Below are 20,050 nucleotides of genomic sequence, written 5' to 3'. Positions count from 1 at the left end.
TCGCCTGCTTCTAAACCTCAGCGATTGATCGCATCGAACCGGCACCACGTGTGCATGCATGTAGTGTACATATGAGATGGGCACCGAATTGAGCGCTTTAATTGGCTCTTGGAAGTTTCTGTCTCGCTCTTCTGACGTCATGGGTTGCGGTGAGTTTTGTAACACTGTTCAGGCTGCAGGATGCTGGTTAAGTAATTTGCAAGTCGGTGCACAAGAAGAAGGAAACGTCAAGCAAATGAACAATTCTACCGTGTTTTCACGGGCAGGTTTTTTTTTTTTGAATGATAATCTTCGAACCTCAGTCTTTAAAGTGGAATCTGGGAATTAGTACTGGTACAGTATATGGACTCTGACTGGATTTGGCTGGAAGCATTTGCCAGGTTTGCCATTTAATTATATTTAAATATTAAAATGGTTGCTTTATTAAATCTTGACCATTTTCTTTGTATCAACTCTTTTTTTTGCACTTTCACGGTCCTGTAATCTGCCGGTTCCTCCACGCACGGTTTAAAAAAAAGTGCCCTGTTTTCTGTCATGCTTGTGTAATTACTGCGTTACACAACGCGTGTAGCTCCAAAAAAACAACAAACAATTTTCAAGTAAATCAGGCATGCACCCGTTTTCCTTGCTTTGTACAAAGATCTACAAAATAAAGATGTGTATGAAATCACTATGGAACATGGTTTTTTTCAAAATAATTAGATGTACTCCAAAAGGTTTCTGACAATAATGTCCCGGCTCTTGGCTGTAACATTCATAGGAATACGTAAGGTATTGTTTTAAAGATTACTTTATTTTCTATCATTTTTTAATTCGGTTCGTATTTCGTTTCATATACTTTAATACTTGTTACTATAGGTTTCACCCATGCATGACGCCCTGCTCCAGTCTGCACACTGGAGTGACTGTGTTGTGCTCCCACTAGAGTATAGAGCACTGTGCTGGCCTCATCCATAAGGCTGTGTCAGTGGAGTGCTGGGACTGTAATTTTCCCACGTGTAGTTTTAACCTTGGGCGCAGTGGTCACAGTGGCACTGCTGTCTGGCAGCACTGGGACCCTGTGTTCAATCCTGGACTTGGCGTGCTGTCTGTATGGAAATGTGTACTTTCTCCCTGCGTTCGAGTGGGTCTCGCAGCTCAGAGACACACTGGTAGGTCATTTGGCTTCTAGGAAAATTGTCCCTGTTGTGAGTGTGTAGCTGCTCTGCAGTGGACTGGCGTTCCAGCCAGGGTGTGCCCTGTCTTGCGCCTGTTGCTAGGCAGAATAGGCTCCGACTCCCCCACTACCCTTAACCAGAGGAAGCGGTCTGGAAGGTGGATGGATGGATGTCTTAACCTCTGTGCTCCCGGTCTGCCTCGCGCTAATTACCAGCAGTGTCCTTCACCCAGGCGCCAGGCCCATGATGCACCGCTCCATCCACTGGTTCCGCAAGGGGCTCCGTCTCCACGACAACCCGGCTCTGCTGGCCTCGCTGCGGGACTGCGCCGAGCTCTGGCCCGTCTTCCTCCTGGACCCCTGGTTCCCCAAGAACGCGCGGGTGAGCGTCAACCGCTGGCGGTTTCTCCTCCGGGCTCTCCAGGACCTCGACGGTAACCTGAGGAAGCTCGGCTCCAGGTGAGAGGGGAGCTGGATCGGCCTGCTAAACAGAGATGGGTGCCCATGTGACCGTCGCGGTTCTGCGCGGGCTCGTGCCCTCTGCCACTCCACCCCGCCCGTTTAGTCCCGCAACACCTGGGGCGCGAACCCGGGTCTCTGGCATAACGCATTAGGGAACCAGCTGCATGAGCTAAAGGAGACCTCCCTCAGCCCAGGCGGCTGAGGTCCCTGCTACGTGCAGGGAGGGCGATAATGTCACCGTGTCCAAACTTGCTCCGCTACACCCAGTGTGGGCCATGTCCATCCTTTTCTTTAGTGACTCGATTCAGGAGTGCCCAGTCCTGCTCCAAAGTGGCCTGTTTGCAGATTTCCATTCTAATTGGTTCTTTATAAAATCAATCAGCTCATTATTGGAATAATTGAACCCATTAGACACTTTTTCCCAGTTCTTCAGGTGCTGCAGCTTGGACAAGACCAGAGAAAACCTGCAGACAGTCCTCTGCCAGGATAAGTGTTAAACACCCCTGACTTAATTCTTCCTGCTGTTGAAGATCGCCCCCATTATTCAGTTAACGGGTGGGGAGGAAGACTTGGAATTGAAGTGTTGCAATGGTATATGAACGGACGCACTTGAGGGTGACCTGCGGTCCTGTTTCATCAGGCTGTTTGTGGTGCGGGGGTCACCGGCCGAGGTCTTCCCTCGCCTCTTCGAGCAGTGGAAGGTGACCCGGCTGACCTTCGAGGTGGACACGGAGCCCTACGCCCGGCAGCGAGACGCCCAGGTGGGGAAGATCGCGGAGGAGCATGGCGTGGAAGTCATCCAGAAGGTCTCCCACACGCTGTACGACACGGAGAGGTACTGCGGCCATCCACCCGGGGCTTGATCCCCGGTCTTGTCTCCGAAAAACGGCGAGGAAGGCTCTCGCATATCGGGGTCCACCAGGGCTCACGTGGCTCCAAGGGTTTCACGGCCAGGCAAAAAAATCGATGAAGGCTTGTCTGTGGATCACAGATTTAAAGATTGCATTGTGGGAAATCTACACTGTCGCAAAGGTCAGGAGTTATTCCTCCTGGGTGTCTATAACATGTTGGTACCTCTGCTCAAAGCCTTGTAAAGTGTGAAAAATGGTTGTCTCCCATTCTTCTCGTACCAGGATATTAGTGGAGAACAATGGGAAAGCTCCTCTGACGTATAACCGGCTGCAGGCTCTGCTGAAAACCCTCGGTGCGCCCAAAAGACCCGTACCACCGCCGACGGCCGAGGACATGAAAGGTATCGAGCGTTCGTTGGCAGTAGCACAGGCCGCTTCTGGACCTGCGGGTTTATCATCCTCAAGCTTCACGGAAAGTGTGCGCAGCCTTCTTCACTTTGATGAACTGCTTGTTGTGGAGAAGGTGTGAGTTAGGCGGTCTGGCCCTGCCCCGCCCTCAAAGCCCATCTATTCTCTAACATCCAGTACAGACCTGCGGGGGAGCTGGAGCCTATCCCAGCAGGCAGCAGTTGCGAGGTAGGGCGCTCCCTGGATGAAACGCCGGTTTGTTGCATGGCCCCCGCAGAAACAAACTCGGACACACCCTCACGCCAGCACCAAATTCCCCAGAAGCCAGCTAACCTCCCGGCATGTCTTTGGACTGTGGGAGGAAACCGGAGCACCTGGAGGGAGCCCACATGAACATAGGAAGAACATACAAACTCCACACAGACAGCACCCCAAGAGCTGAACCCAAGGCCCCAGTGCCACCGTGCCTCAATGCCCATTTTTAAAATCAATGACATTTTTCATGAATATTCATTCAAAAATGTAGACTAGACAGGAGGTGATTGCACAGTGAGCTACCTCACACGTACCATAACCCCTTCATTGCATAGTGCAACATTTCCTACTAACTGTACCTTCACGTGTCTGTAGTCATCCAGTTTACTGCGTCTTTTTAGTACGTACACCCAAGAACGGGGATTTTGCTCCCTTTGATATTCTCCCCCCCCCACTCCCCCACAGGTGTGTGCACCCCCTGTTCGGAGAGGCATGATGAGGAGTTTGGGGTCCCCACCCTGGAGGAGCTGGGGCAGGATCCCCGGACTGCTGGTCCTGAATTGTACCCTGGTGGTGAGACGGAGGCTCTGTCCCGGCTGGACCGACACATGCAGAGAACGGTACCTGTTGCGCGTCCAGGGCAGGGTGGACATGTGTGTTGTAAAAGGCTCCCTTTAAGCTGTACTTAAACAATGAAGGAGGCAGAGAGAATCAATTGGTTAAGCCTCACATCCAGAGTATTTTTATTTCTTGTGAAGCTCCGTTGATAACACGAACAAGTTTTTGGTTGGGTCTTGAATTCACCTGAATTGTCTGCTTTCCCAGGCATGGGTGTGTGGCTTCCAGAAGCCCAACACGGAGCCGAACGCCCTCAGCCCCAGCACCACCGTGCTCAGCCCCTACCTGAAGTTCGGCTGCCTGTCGGCGCGCACGTTTTGGTGGAGACTGACCGACGTGTACCGCGGGGTGAGGGTCTGCCCGACTTTGGAAATAAAACCGCCCCTCGTGAACTTCATAAGACGTGCTGCTTGGTTTGCTTATCTCTCAGCTCTGTACAAAACTAAACGAACAAGCAGAACTGAGGGATGCCGTCTAAAACGCTGCTCACACCCCTGGTGCTTTCTCCGCGCAAGATTTTGTCAGCTTTGTGTTAGCTGGGCGCAAGAATGGAGCCTTATCTAACCATTTTCTTAAAAGTAACTGGCACTTGCCTCCTGGTTGGCCCTGGACGGCTTTAATGCTTCATCCATTATATGTAAGCTAAGCCTCTTCCTTCCAGACGTCCAAGCAGGTCAAGCCACCACCTGCTTTGCTTTGTGTCTCTTACGATGTGGCACACCGTGCCGTGTCCTGTTAAGGCTGAGCACAGTTGGAGTCTGTTTCCTACAGCGGAAGCACTCGGAGCCCCCCGTCTCCCTGCACGGCCAGCTGCTGTGGAGGGAATTCTTCTACACCGCCGGCCTGGGCATCCCCAACTTCGACCGCATGGAGGGCAACCCGGTTTGTGTGCAGATCGACTGGGACGAGAACGGAGAACACCTGGCGGCTTGGCGGGAGGTGAGCGATCGGGAGGGGCTTGTGAGTCTGAACCCCCCACTGCCGCCAGAACCAAGGAAGACCCCCCCCCGTATTAGTGCGAGTGAAAAGGCCGTGATGAGCAATGCCAAAGGTGCTCTCGAAGAGCCAAGAGGGTCTTGTCTCTCCATGGCCAATACTCACGAGCTGTAGGCTCTCTAAGGAAGGTTCTTCATCTTGCACACCAACACCACCCAACTCCTCGAACATCCCCGTTTTGAATAATTTAGTTACCCGAGTGAAAATGGGTTATCCCAGCCTGCCTGCTCTTCAGGCTGGCTGGTTACGTCAAGCGCTGCTGCTCGTTCTGTCCCACAAGTGTCCGTGCGTGTGTGTGTGTCACAGGGTTGCACGGGCTTCCCCTTCATCGACGCCATCATGACCCAGCTGCGGTCCGAGGGCTGGGTCCATCACCTGGCCAGGCACGCCGTGGCCTGTTTCCTCACGCGCGGAGACCTCTGGATCAGCTGGCAGGAGGGCCAGAAGGTCAGGAGGAAAGCCGTCTGTGCTGCTCTGTCCCGTTCGCAAACGCCTCGTTCTCTATCCCCCCCAACCCCTGCCGTTTCCATTTTCCTTAATCGAACAAGTTTTTTTTAACTACATGCTCGCCATCGGTTTTTCCTAGGATAGAAAAGCGCCATTAAAAGGAAACGGACTGCAGCCCATGAAGGGATAGGTTCACAGCCTGGGGTTGGCGTCGGCGCCGATGCATAGTGCCTGTTTATAAATGAAATTTTCTGGGACAAAAAACCACTCGCCTTGCTTTGCTTTGCTTTTGTTATCGTTCCTCGGAAGGTTATATTTTCTCCACAAAATATTCCAAGATGTGTTGCAGGGAAAGGCTGAGAGTCTGTTTTCTTTTCTAATGGCCTTCATCTGAATGAAACGTTTAAGTGATTGTACACGTTATCAAAGAGTATGTGTTAACCAAACACTACACTACTAAGACAAATGTTGGCCTTGCAGATTATAGTCCTAGGTTTTGAAGGCAGATAGGTTTTCCACCCCCCCGCCCCTTGACAGTCACAGATTACAGTTTGATGATTGGCTCCGCCCCCTTTCCTCTGTAGCGCGTACGTGGGGCCTGAGGGGCTTGTGTCTGGTACCTGTTTCAGGTGTTCGAGGAGCTGCTGCTGGATGCAGACTGGGCCCTGAACGCTGGCAACTGGCAGTGGTTGTCAGCCAGCGCTTTCTTCCACCAGTACTACAGGGTCTACTCTCCCATCGCCTTCGGGAAGAAGACGGACAAGAACGGGGACTACATCAGGTACCGCAGAGCCCCGACTTCATCCCATGGGCCTCGCTGAGCAGCAGCAGGGACATTCTGAAGTCCAGAGCATGGTCAGCTGTTCACTGGGAAGCATTTTTTTTTATATAACGGATGTTTAATTACAAATTAATGCAGACAATCTGAGGAAGACCCGCGGAATACATTTCATATGAGGCTTCATTGCTCTTAAATTTACAGTTGCACCATTTGCCAAAGTAAATATTCTTTAACTGGGTTTCGATTCTCTTTCGTTTATTCACGTCAAGTTGATATTACGACACCTATTGAAGATTTATTGTCTTATGGCATATAAACAAAATCGCAAATTGACCTTCACATATTAATATAAAGGAATAAGAAATCCCTTCTTTGGTACGTTAGTGCCTCAGAAACAGTGCCCACTATTCTATGGCTTTTATTCCCTGATTTAGGGAATGGAGGGAGTTCCTTGACAGTCTCTATCCTGTTATAGGAAGTACCTGCCTGTACTCAAAAAGTTCCCATCGGCATATATCTACGAGCCCTGGAAGGCGCCACGCAGCGTCCAAGAGCAAGCAGGGTGCATTGTGGGAAAAGATTACCCCCGGCCAATTGTGGACCATGATGTAGTCAGCAAGAAGAACATCCAGAGGATGAAGCTGGCATACGCACGGCGTGCCCAACTCGGTGGCGAGCAAGAGGGCACGGGGAAAGGTGAGACTGAGGACACGGAGAAGGATTGGAACAGTTTCCAAGTGCAACTTTAACATTCTCGTACGGAAGGTGTCCGCAGAGCAGAGTACTTCCTTATGCTTCCACTGGCCGGATTCTGAGCCTGACCAGTTTTCCTGTTGAACTGCGGTTCCTAGGGCCAAGTGAAAAGAAAAATAAGCATTTAACCGTCTTGACTCTTCCCTTCAGAATGGATGATGATGATAAAGTGTATTTCCTTTTCTTCCAGGAATGAAACGCAAAGGGCAGTCAGTGGCAGACCTGCTGACGAAGAAACAAAAGCGAAATTCTGTTGAAGAGAAGATGACGCTAAGTGGATAGCGAGTGACTGCGGGCCTCCAGGAATGTGTCCTGCACATGGAAGGAGAGGGCGTTCGATGAGGCAGGAAGGGTCGTAAAGCACAGCTGTACGCCTTTTACTTGGAAGTTTTTTTTCCCATGACATTTTAGATTGCAAGAGTATTTATATACAGGGTGGCTTGGTGTCACAGTAGTTAGCATTGCTGCCTTGCAGCGCTAGGGCCCTGGGTCCAGTTCTAGACTTTCAATATTCACCTGGTTTCCCTCAGGGTACCAGTTTCCTCCCACAGTCCACAGACATACTGGTAGGTTAACTGGCTTCTGGGAAAATTGGCCCTGGTGTGAGTGTGTGCAGCCTGCAATAGGCTGGAGATAGGCTTCGGCTGCCCCGTGACACCATTTTCAGTGAAATGGTTAGATGGATGGGGGTATTTATATACCTTCTGTTGTCTTCTGGAAATATTGGTATAAATATATAAAAGCTTGGGGGTTAAAAACTGTCTTGTAAACTAATAGTACTGCTTGTTTTATTATTAGGATCTTTAGCCATGTTTTGTTGCTGAGGTACATAGGACAGCTGTGTGAACCCTGAAGACCAAGCTCACTGTTCGCAATTTAAAAAATAAGGTAATTGTGCTAGGAAATAATAAACATTTAGCTTACCCCTGAGCTGTAAGTTTTTGATATGGTTTGGAAATAACTTAAAATAGTTGTTAACCACACACTTAAGTAAGGTTACAAATGAGAGGAGGCTGTTTGGTCCAAAATGTCATTTGATTGCCAGTAACCAACTGACCGAAGGACCTCAACCAACTGTCTTTAAAAAAGCCAGTTGGCTTTGACATCTTGAATGCGTAGCTTGTTGCAGACATTCACAGCCCTTTTGTGTAAAAAAAAAAAAGAAAAGAGCCTTCTGTTGTGTTTTAAATGTGGTTCCTTGTGGTTTTCACACTGTTCGGTCCGTTTTCACTGTTAACTAAGGAAAAAGTCCAGTCTTCAGTGCCTTTGATCTCAATACTTGAATTGCCTACTCTTTTTTTTTTGTCTTCTCTTTTCACTAAGGCTATGTAACTGGTGTTGAAAACTGTACACAGTATTCTAAATAAGGTCTTATCAGCGTCTGGTGAAAATGTTAGCCCAAGAGCTGTTGAAATTGCACATTTAACTGAATATCATGCCAGTTCGCCTTTTGTTGCTCTCCCACCTTTCCTTGAAGAGGAAGATGTCAGCATCCTGTAGATACACAAGTTTTTGTCACATGTAGATTTTTCTAACTTTTTTTTCTATAGTTCTTGCTACATGCCTGTAACGAGTACAAACCAAAATTGTGTCTTTTGCTATGTCCTTCCTAATGGTGCCAGTAAAGAAAGATGGGAATAATTATGCTCTTGTCATTCTTGGGTAGTGATTGGAGCTGTGCAGGAGTGAATAAGGTAATACCTAATCACTACCATGAGATAATAACCCTTTATAGCAGATGCCCCAAATTCACTGGACCCTCAAAAATTAATGTCCTCATTTTCGGTACATTTTTCAATACTTAGATCTGGTTAAGACGACAGCAGAAATCAAACAAGATTTGTCGTTTCTGAAGGAAAATTGAATTTAATGTGCCTTTGTCGAAAGGAACCTGCGCTCCCCAAAACTGGTGATTCCTGAAGTCTTTCTCTCTCTACACATTGTTCCCCAGAGGGGGGCTCCTTATTCACTCTAGTGTAGGACTTAAAACATTAAATACAAAGAAAGTAAGTTTAAAAAAAAAAGCCCAACTGTACACATTTTCCTAAACTAGCTCAATTTAATAAGCACTGAAACCAATTTAATAGTATACAATTTTGTGTAACAAAAGGAAAGGCAAAATATTTGAAGCAAGTTACTGAAGACGCAGGAATGTAGTGGGAGGCAGAGAAAACTGATGCTCAGCTACAGCCCAAATTAACGGGAATGAGCCCTGCCGGAAGAGTGAAAATTCCCTTGGGAATATCTGCACTGCAGCGGCACACTTCCACCTGCTGGCTGCTCCAGGTGAGGCAGATCAGACACCCACCTCCTGTAACAGCCACTTCATTCACAGCTCATGGTGGCTTCAACCACAAGCAGTCAGATTTCTACAATCTCTGGCCTTGGTACAAAGGGCTTGTGAAAACCTGATAATATAATATGAAATTATTTTATAATAATATAATATGAAATGCCTTTAGCAGATTGTTAAAAATGCCTAAATATTCAGTTAAAGTTTTTTGAGTTCAAAGTACATTACCCCCCGGCATTGACTGTATGATTGGTGAAATGAAAAGGTGTTTCTCCAACTCAAAAGATTGTGAGATCATGAAGGGTATCCAGGCATTAAATCCATCAAGCAGCATGTTTTTTTTTAAATGAGGGGGCTATTCTCTTATTGGCAAATGCATTGGGAGCAGATGTTGAGGATCTCAAACAATCAAGTGCATCAAACTTGGAGATCATTGGATCGACAAACAAAAAGTGGGAAAGACCATCCATCCTGTCTGATCGAACTTCTGACCTTTTTGGATCCGTACAAAGAGGTTTTTTTCTCTTGAGCTGTTCCGGTTATGTAAAACAGTTGTGGTAGTGCCGGCCAGCAGTGCAACATGTGAAGGGAGTTTTTTTCCAGCTCTTCAGCTAGTGAAGAATCACTTCCATGCCCTCTTCCTTGAACAAGTACAGCGGCTCTCAGCATGGAGTCTCAACGAAGCTCTGGATTTGGACGAGTTTGCGAGGCGATGTGCCGTACACCACGGCAATCGCCGCCTTCAGCTCTCATAGTCACGAGAAGCCTGTTTAACCTTGCCGTTGTAGCGTTATTGCAACACGTCAAGATATTGCAAAATAAATTGTGTTGAACGTTATATTCAGGACTTTGTTGTCTGCTTGGAGGATTGGTGTTCATCAAACAACTGACCAGTTTTGGCGACTTTTTGGCGATGACTACACTGATGCTGGATGTGTCCTTCTCTTGTGAAAACATAAGTGACCCTTGGTGGGGGGGTGGTCTATGCAACTAAAACCACAACCTTGATGATCAGATTTTTTTTAAAAAAGCTTCCTGTATTAAGCATCAAAAACAACCGTTTTGTTACTGAACAAGTTAAAAGTCTATTGATATCTTCTTACCCAACAAAATAATGAATCTGTCATGACCCCCCCCTTGCCACCCCACGTACAACTCTCTCGAACCGCCTCCGCCTCCGTCCACAGTCGCTTGGTCAGATGATGTTCCTCTCCAGCTTGGGCGAGCTGGTGAGGATGCGCATGAAGCCCAGCGCCTTGAGGTCCAGGGTCGTGTACTTGTAGTCCAGGATGAGCTCGGCCACCGCCCTGCCCACGGCGGGCGCCTGCTGCAGGCCGTGCCCGCTGAAGCCCGTGGCGAAGTACATGTTTTCGACCAGAGGGTGTTGCCCCACGATGCCGTTCTGATCGAAGGTGTTGTAGTCGTAGTAACCGGCCCACGCGCTGGTCACCTGGTGGAGAGGCAAGTAAACAGTGGACACTTTTCTGGACACTCCACTCAAAGCATTACACAGGAAATGGGGACTCCTCTCCACCACCACCAATGTGCAGCATCCACCTGGATGATGCGACGGAGGCCATAGTGCGCCAGAACGCTCACCACACATCAGCTATCAGTGGGGAGGAGAACAGAGTAATGAAGCCAATTCATAGATGGGGATGATTTGGAGGCCATGATTGGTAAAGGCCAGTGGGGAAATTTGGCCAGGACACCAGGGTTACACCCCTACTCTTTTCGAGAAACGCCCTGGGATTTTTAACGAGCACAGAGAGTCAGAACCACGGTTTTACGTCACATCTGAAGGACAGCGCCTTTTTTACAGTATGGTGTATAGTAAGGAACAAGAAGAGCTTAATCCCATGTTCTTTTTCTCTCCTTGGTTTCAGTCCTGTCTGTATACTTTCAGGCAGCTGCAGGGGCTATCCAAGTCATAGCTACATAAAGGAAAACAGATTGTGTAGTTTAAGCTCTCCAGGCACTGGTTATTAATGCAGTGGATCTCATTTATCACTGCCATCAAGCCACTGTCTAAATGAGATCCTCTGTTCTTAGAAATCAATTTTCCTTAATATAGGAATCATAAACATGCAGCAATGATGGATGGAAAGCATATTTTTGACAAAGAGCTTACTTTTAAAATAATATACTGAAGCTGCAGGATGCAAATGTCAATGAAAGTACTAAAACCTCATCTCTTACACTCTGCTCACTGACCCACCTTCAGGCTCTCGAAACATGGGATTCGGCTGGCTAATCTGGGCCACACTTGCTCATGGAAGAACTCATGATCCACTTCCAGGTCACTGGTGTCTGGCTCTTCTTCCTGAACAACAGCAAACATTTGGCAAAGTGTGGTATAAAACTCTGGACCAGAAATTGTCAAGCATTTGTACTTTCTACCTCAGAGAAGCAAGAGAAAGAAAGCATTTCATATCCAAACAGTAGATTATGCTGTAAACTACAGTAGATCAGGCCCAGCATCTCATTCATAGCATCTCACTGTGTAGGATTAAATCACTCATAAATGACTGCAGTTTATTAAAAATGAATTAAACCATCTTAAGAGTGTTTTACTGTATATTTGACAACTTCAGCAAACACTTCTGTACGGCGGGTAGCAGGTTATTAAAACGGGTGAGCTTCTCGTTAAATCTCATTTGCATTGTTTCTGATCAATTCGTAACGCCTGAACATCCAAGAGTGTCATAAGAGATTCTAAATCGTTTGACTTCTGCGTTGGGAAAACCACCCGAGGAACTCACTGCTGCAGATGAGCACCCTCAAAGAAGATACTCTCTATGTAACTTGGCAGTCTGCTTAAATTATGTTTTTGCATCACTATGCATAGTCTTCACCCAGTCCAGCCTCCTTGCTCACCTCCTCAGGGGACTTTCCTGTAATGTAGTTGCCCCCCAGTCCTTCTCTTCTGATGTAAAAGCCTGAGTAGTCGATGACGAAGGGCATGTCTAACCCAGGCCCATCAGGACAGTGAACGACATAGATGTACCTGGAGGGGGATTGAGAGGGTGCACAGAATAAGCACGTTTCCAAAACCCTGAAGTCACCAGTGAACCCTTTCCGCTTTCAACGATTCACCAGTCCTGAATACTGCATCTGGACAGATACACTGGGCTACATCTGCCAGAGTTTGGGAATCAAGAAGCATTACACCCAGTGACTGGGGGGGGGGGGGAGGAGGGAATAAGCTACATGATTTATTTTCAGTTCAGCTGTAGCACCCGCCATCTTACCATTAATCTTCATTTAGCGATACACCTTACGGCGGACTGAGGACAGTCTTTACACAAGGAGACAAACCGAACGTCTCCGCTTGCTAAAGAGTTTTTTTTGTCCTGTGAAACATCTGCAGCTGCTAATCTGTCGCTCATGTTCAGAAAACAGAATTTTCAGTTTGCTCCAGCTGCATCACCATGTTCTGGAGGACATTCAGAAAATACAAACGAGAAAACAAGAGGTGTTTTTATTTCCCCTGCCAAAGAGCATATGACAATATTTCTAGGTAATAATGATGATGTGAATTTAAATTCCTGTCCTCTTCATGTGGGAATATGAAGAGATAAGGGAGACACCTGGGAAGTGAGATAATAATATCATTTTTTGTAAACTATGCAGTCTAGTGGCTAGACGTTGGCTTTGCACCCAAATATGTAAATATACTGCCTGTCCTTGGTCAGTGAGATAAAGGGCATGTATTTGGTAAGCTGGCTGTGTGCCCAGAACATATGAAAAGAACTTACTGTTGTCTAGTCTGCAACTCAGGTATAATTAATTACAATATTGGCATGTGTTGCTGTCTTATCATTTGTTCAGAAAGTGACGTAGCAACTTGTTTGTTTTAAGGTATAAAAGACCATCTTTAGTTACTTATTTTTGAGTCTGGTGGTCACTAGCTGTTCTTCCATATGCATATGAAATAAAGAGACTTCTACTACACAGACACCTGTATGACACAATAAATATGTAGAGTTTACGTCCTCCTTCCTCGAGAAGGAAGAAACAAGCTGCACACCGGACTGACTGAGGGTGGGTAACCGGCGACGCCACGTACCTCTTGCGGGGCTCCACCGGGACAGGCATATTGCTCGTGGTGTTGGCGGGGTCCACGCCGATGCCAGCCAGCTCCGCCACCTTCCCGGACTGCGCGCCGGCGGCGTTCACCAACGCGCTGCACTTTATGGAGTACTGCTCCAGGCTGTTGGGAATGCGGACCTGAGTGGGTACAGAACGAGGAAGAGCTCCCACAGAAAGATGGAGAACCAGAGATTCCATTGACTTCACACAAAGAGCCTGCTCTTGTTCTTCTGTGAGGAAATGGATATGATAGTACACCTGAAGAAAGCTCCACTGTTTGTCTTCTCTTTTCAGCATGGAATAAACCTTTACTTGCCCCTTTGCAGCCTACGCATGCTGATGCAGCTACCTGCTTGATAATACTGATGGCAGCAGCCCTGACTAGCAGTCTGCGATGTCAAGAGGAAGCTAACAATCATTACACAGCGCAGGAAAGACAGAAAATGTAAAAGGAGTAACCAGATCACCGAAACAGTAAGACATGTATGAAAGGGTCTCTGACAAAACCAGTTTGGTTTCTTTGCAGTACATGTCGCCCAGAAAACAAAAGCTGTGAGGTTACAAATCTGTTTTACAACGTCTGCAATGTCAACAATAAAGCAAAATTGGGAAAGCCATACATTCTGAATGAACGACAGGAATATATTGTTCTGGCACACTACAAGATGACCGCATCCTCAGGCAACTGGATCCGACAGTAGATGTTACACATTCAGAGAGCGAAGACGAGATAAAAGGTTTCCATTGCAGTGCAAATGTTATTTTTGCATGGGGAAAAGACGATAATAATTCAGGAATTAAATCGGTAATACAGAGAAACTCAAGGGGTATTTCTGCTTTTGCCAAACAAAGGCAGCTAGATCACTCCTCCAGTATGTCTTACGGTCATTCTGTAAAATTCCAAACACGAAGAAATCAATGATTCTCCGGGAGAAAGCAGCGTTTCCATTACTCATTACTCAAAAAATTTCAACTGTAGCCACAATACTTACGATGACATTGTGAATCTTGTTGTTGACAATCTTGAACCCTGCAGTGCAGAAGAGCATTAGACATCTTATTTAATGGCCACATAACTGGGGTCGGTTAGCAAATATTACTAAACCAAAGACTTTTCCTGAAAAAATCGCGATGCTGAGGGACTGATTTTGTTTTGTGCCGAGTGGCACAGAAGCAAAGACTTGGGTAACTCAACCACATTTAGGAAGTGATCTGATGAGATGGACTGGGAGGTGGTAATTAATTGTGGATTCATATTAAGATTTGGTATATATGAATGAACATAAAATGGCATTACTACTACTGATCACAATACTGGCACTCCTTTGTACAACATTAACTTCTGTTCTGAATGCAAACAGCTTTACGGATAAGAATAAAGTGCCAAAGAGCGGGATTTAATTAGGACAGTACCCACTGACCTTTGACATCTCCAAAACACTGGTGGACTCCCATAGACATTGCTTTGCGTCTGAAAGCATTCAGCAGAGTCCAGGGATCAAACCAGCCCTCATTTTCCAAGCCTGCAATGCAAGAACAAAGACACTCTATGGTATGATACGTTTCAGCATCTATGAGCTAAAGACTCTTAAGCAAGCCAACAAGCTGGCAAAATCGCAAGCATGTGACCTTAGGTTCATGAAGTGGAAACAATGCTAAATGCATTTTCTTTTGACGTTTCCTCAATAGAGTTTGTGCAAACTATCAGGTGCATCATCTCAGGAGTACCACTGGGAGTGACTGTTCCCATGCAACACCTATGACAACGTAGTCTTCACATACCACGAATGCAAATACTGTTCCAGGGACAAAACGGCTGCAGCTTGAGAGGCATCTGGACTGATGGGTCACACATGATCAGAAAAGGCAGTGCCTGAATTCATGGGGCGTGGAGTTCCTACCTGCTCAAGAACAGACCACACACAGCACTAGGTAAATGGCAAATGCTGTGCAGAGGTGGCGGAACAGTATTGCAGTCTATGAATTAACAGGGTCAGAACCATATAACCACTGTTCTCCCAAAACCCTCAGCTCAGAGCAAGCGTAAATCAGACTTAGGCTGACTGGAATGAAGACCACAGGAGATATCGGTCCAGAAACCTGTACTGCAGCAATACTGGGTGCCTTTAGTGACAGGTTTGACATGAATGACCAGAATCAGGGGCTGGGCCACTGTGACCCATCCAGACAGCAGCTCAGTCAAGAAAGGTTGGGGGTTTTCGCACGTTTGCGTCATGGGTCACGGGCATCACCTTATGTAAAACAGGGCTCAACGCACCAAGCATGTTGCAGAAGTGACATCACTCCACCCCCCCCGCAACTCAGACATTGTAGAGTTCTGCTGCAGCTGAGGCGCCACGTGGCTCTGGGCCCATGAGCCAATCCCAGCAAGGCCAGGGAGACCTGTACTCGTCTCACTTCCATGGTCTTTAGGACAGTGCGCGGCAACTTCTGAGAAGGGCAAAACTGAACTCTGAATTACCGTATGAAGCCAAGGCCACACCATCCGTGTTGATCCACGGAAATTTCTCCTTCAGCTGCGTTGGTGAGAACAGAGCAACTTTGGCTCCGACGTTCCTAAAAGGCAAACAGCCACATCGTTTCATACCGGCCATCCTGGCTTCAGACCGAAAACCTCATTATAGTCCCGTCGCGATGGAAATCGGCCCTGCAGTGCAAGAGGAATTTCTCCGGCTGCTTCGGAGGAGAGTGATTTTCCGACCACTTTCACTGGACTCTTTTTTAAACCAGTGTACTGACAAAGGACTCCCACAGAATGCCACCTGCAGCACTAAGGCAAATCACTTCAATCATTTTAGCACTTTCAGTAAAGGTAAAACCAAACTGAACATTTAGTTGGTAAGAACATTGATTTTTGTCACAACTTTAAAGGACTTCGTAGACATGAGCACCTGAGATTCAACTGAACGGTTGGATGCCAACCTTTTTGAACTTAGGTGTACAAATAAAACATATTCAAGAATAGTGAACTCTGACACAAAACATTGGGCCAATACACATATGAAAGCACTCTTTCTGCATGGAGCCAAGGCGGACAGATGTTTCAGCATCTGGGAGGTTAAGAAGCCACTCTTCAAATCACCTCTGGAGAAGATGGTTCTCCTCCATCACTTCAGCTCCTTTCTCGCTTGCTAGGAACAGATACCCCGAGTGATTGAACTGCAGGTCAATTGGATCTTCATTCAACACATGAAGATGCTCCTGGAGAGTGAAAGGAAATTACCTTGGTTATCAAAATGTTACAGAGCACAAACGTTTTACCCCCATAACACATTCAACCAAAGCATAAAGGGAAGCTTCCTAAAATAAAAATGCTCAATTTTGACACAGTGCAGTGATAGCACAAATCACAAACTAAGATTTCCTTTGTATTCTGCTGTATTTTAATTCTTTTTAAGCAGTCTGCCTGTTAATAGAAGCTCCTATACCTCCTACAGCAAGGTACTCTGCTTCACTATACTGGAATATTGGATTGGAGGAAGTGGAGCCACCTACTGGTCTGCCAGTACCACTTGCAATAGCAATGTGCTCAAGTTTTGGAGACAGTTAAGAGACACTACTGGCAACTTGCTTTAGCAGGGGCAGTAAACCCTGATCCAGGAGAGCTGGCATGTCTACAGATATTAATTCTGTCTCATCAGCTCATTATCAACTTTACGAAAGCAATTAAATAATTTCTCCCAGCTCTCCGGGACCAGGACCAGCCAGCCTTGTGCTATAAGCTATACAAAATGTGGGCCTTTTCCTTGATTGTCAATTCCTGTCCCAACACTTTATCGAGGAACAGCTGGTTACCCCAATTCCCGATGCTCAACGAATGTACCTGGCAATTAATCCGAGTAACATGCTAGGAAGAAAAGGCATATGAACTCCTTATAGCCTTGGTCTGCTTGCTAACACCTTCCATGCTCTTACATTGATGTTCTTCAAGAACATGGAAGAGTCCAGAGAGAGGCGGATGTTTTCAAGCATGGAGAACTGCTGTCGGATCCCTCCAGCAGAGAGCACAGTGGAAGCTTGGGAATACTGCAACGGAAAAGGGAAAGGAAAGAAATGACTCCAAAATAAAAAAAAAAATTACAAGCCGAAATAGTAGTATTTTGTGGTCTGGACAATGCCAATACAGTTTGCAAATGAAGGAATTCCTTTTTCAATCAGTTTCGTGATACCAAACAGAAACAAAAATTGAGATTCCTAACTGAAACAGGACCCTAATATAATATAGTACAGTTTTGAGTTATTTATTAGATAACCCTGTCATAAGGTACACTGCTAGAGCTGTGCCTTGCTCCTTCCTCTGCAAAACCTTTTCAGGCTGTTATTTCCACACATTGGGTTCAGGAGATCACGATTACAGCACTTCTTTGAGCTTGAGATCCATGGAAAAAACCCCTTCAGCGTTACGGACGTCGTCTGCAGTCCGTGTCGGGTTTTGTAGTGGAGCCTATGTGATTGGGTAAGAGCTGGAGGAAACAGGAGGCGCGGTATGGGAAAACTGGGTAATGGTGCACAAAAGAATAGTGACAGTCCATGAGACAGTGAGCCGGGGAGACAAAGAATGGCATCCAAATCCGAGCAGGTCCAAAGGCAGGTCAGGGCACAGTCCAAAAGTCCATTAACAATGAATCCATCCTCTGATGCGAGTAGGGTTAAAATCCCCTGGTAGGGGGAAAACACACCGCAAAACGTGGAGATCCTGGGATAACGGGGGGAGATCCTCCAGACCCCAGGCTCAGACCCCGGGAGGTGTCGGGGATGAGGCCTATGCCCTCAGGAGACGGACGTAGGGTTTCCTGGTGCTAGGCGGCCTTCATGACACCCGTACCCTAATGTTGAGCCCCGAGGACTGGAGCTAGGCTTTAAATAACAGTAGACAACAGGCCAGACCTGGGGAACACGGCAACAATCCCGGAACTAATGACAGGAGTAGTGGGGCGCCCCCTGGGGGAGGAATGGCGGCCATGCTAATTAAAAGTGCCTCTGTAACCATTCGGCAGCGGCTGTGTTCCCACTCACCAGATTATCAGCCCCTCCGATGCAGGGGTCTGTACTGTACACAGACGACACGTTGGATATAAGGTATAACATTAACTGTGCATGCAAGTACGACTCGCCCACCCTAAGGCGAACACTGCAGCAATGTATAGGAAGCAGGATTATTAATATATAGATTAAGGCCATTTCTCTTCCACTTCTCCCCAGCCCGTCGGCCGGCACCCACCGTAGGGTCTTTCTCCACCACGACCACTTCAAACCTCTCCGGGAACTTCTGCTTCCTCTTCAGCCAGTAGGCCACGGACCAGCCCACCACCCCGCCGCCCACGATCACGACGTCGGCCCGCTCGGGAGGCGGGTCGGGGTTGATCTCCGGGGGGGTCCAGCCGCTGGTGGGGAGAACCGCGGCCGCTTTCTCCCGGAACGCCTTCAGCTGCGCCTCCAGATCTGCGCGGGAGGAACAGGACAGGACAGGGCTGTGCTCAGTGACGGTGACATTACTGAGCTGCGGTGTTTACTGGGGGGGGGTGCAGGTTCGAGTACCTGCTGCAGACACTGCCGCTCTACCAGTTGCTCCAGTCCCCCCCAGCTGTCTAAGAGGGGATCAGCCCTGTGGGCTTGGGTGCATCCCTATCACAGTCTGGAGGCCCACCCAGGAAGGGGGGGGGGGGAGTCACCTTTCATCTTTCGTCCTGGAAACCAGGTTCAAGTCTGAGCTAATCAGCACCAAGGACTTGCATGTGGAAATGACTGATTAATTCGTTGAGTCAAACATTTAGCAAAAGCACCGCTCCACAAAGCCCAGGACACGCAGTGGGACTGCAGAATCAAGACCGTGTCCCAGTGCTTTCGGGACGTCATGTCTGATATAACTGGGGACTACAGGTCTGACTTCAAACAGCTGGGTCAGCATGCGTAGGCTGCAAAAGGGACAAGGAAAAGTTTATTCTGTATGGAAAGGAAAAGAGAGACAACAGTCATCGCTGTGGAGCAGGTGTGTGACGATGCTGTGTCTCTTTTTTTCTTTTCCTTTCAGCACAGAATAAACCTTTACCTGTCCCAGTGCAAACATGCACCTGGCGGGCAACTTGTCACTAGTTTGGATAAAATGTTTGCCCCAGTATTTTAAATAAAATGGCAACTGCTAATGAATGATTTCATTCCATCTCATTCTAACAGAAATCTCATTTTATGACACACGGCTATTTCAGTGGAAACTGAACTATGCATGAAATATTTGACCGCGATTCTCTTCACTGCTGGGTTTTAGCCCCTCATAGCTCAAAGATAAATTTGTTAGTAACCATACACTACAGTTAATAATCTAACAGTAAGCACATAAAACATGAAAAGGTATTGGTGTTTTTAGTAATAATAATGTATTGCCAGCAAAGATGATTTCTTGTTATCTTAGAAGCAAATGCATGGCGTACTTAGGGGGAAAAAACGAACAGAAGTCACCTTTAAAGAAGTCCTGTCGGGTCGTTTTGCCGGTGCTGAAGCCCCTGGGGCTGACAGGTGTCCGGAGGGCATGCTCAACGAACCTGCAGCCGTGGCTGACGGTGCCAGTCCTGGCTCTGGCGACCCGCAAACAACCGCTCCACGTTGCCATTTCTCACGCACAGGCTGGATAAGTAGTAAATGACTTGTACAGCTGTACTAGATATCGTATTCTAGCTAAACAGCCCCGAGTGAAGCAGAGGGGAGCCCTCTCATTGGTACCGTAGGTCGGCGGAGCCAGAAACACGTGATTTAAGATGTTAGAAGCCAACAGGCCAGACTCTTAAGGTTCATTCCCGGATCACGTTACAAGGTTGCTGTTGGTCGCGTCTTAATAGCGTAAAACCGAAGTCCCTGATCACATGACAAGAGGGTGTGTAAGTCCGGTGGGTACGGGCTTCACCGGAAACAAAACGTCATTT

At 47.3% G+C, this 20,050-nt stretch overlaps 2 protein-coding genes across 3 annotated transcripts; one reads left to right on the top strand and one right to left on the bottom strand.

Moving 5' to 3' along the window:
* Positions 1-9: 9 nt before the first annotated feature.
* cry5 (cryptochrome circadian regulator 5) lies at positions 10-8,368 on the top strand. Of its 2 annotated transcripts, none has more exons than XM_069182579.1 (11): positions 10-380; positions 1,390-1,615; positions 2,259-2,453; positions 2,752-2,870; positions 3,598-3,752; positions 3,958-4,098; positions 4,522-4,689; positions 5,053-5,193; positions 5,823-5,974; positions 6,450-6,670; positions 6,918-8,368. In XM_069182579.1, the coding sequence occupies exons 2-11, from the start codon at positions 1,401-1,403 to the stop codon at positions 7,007-7,009; spliced, it is 1,599 nt and encodes a 532-aa protein (XP_069038680.1). In that variant the 5' UTR covers positions 10-380; positions 1,390-1,400; the 3' UTR covers positions 7,010-8,368. The 2 variants fall into 2 exon arrangements, with proteins under 2 accessions (XP_069038680.1, XP_069038679.1); XM_069182578.1 differs by having other exon boundaries at positions 1,376-1,615.
* A 205-nt stretch (positions 8,369-8,573) lies between these two features.
* Positions 8,574-20,015, bottom strand: foxred1 (FAD-dependent oxidoreductase domain containing 1). The gene is made up of 11 exons (XM_069182580.1): positions 19,590-20,015; positions 18,355-18,575; positions 17,049-17,159; positions 16,216-16,334; positions 15,595-15,689; positions 14,534-14,635; positions 14,105-14,142; positions 13,090-13,250; positions 11,898-12,027; positions 11,239-11,343; positions 8,574-10,470 (listed from the first exon to the last, which is right to left on the bottom strand). The coding sequence occupies exons 1-11, from the start codon at positions 19,738-19,740 to the stop codon at positions 10,216-10,218; spliced, it is 1,488 nt and encodes a 495-aa protein (XP_069038681.1). The 5' UTR covers positions 19,741-20,015; the 3' UTR covers positions 8,574-10,215.
* Positions 20,016-20,050: the final 35 nt, after the last annotated feature.

The sequence above is a fragment of the Lepisosteus oculatus genome, chromosome 23, assembly GCF_040954835.1.
Source record: "Lepisosteus oculatus isolate fLepOcu1 chromosome 23, fLepOcu1.hap2, whole genome shotgun sequence".
NCBI classification, from domain to species: Eukaryota; Metazoa; Chordata; class Actinopteri; order Semionotiformes; family Lepisosteidae; genus Lepisosteus; species Lepisosteus oculatus.
This window is presented reverse-complemented; position numbering and strand designations above follow the sequence as displayed.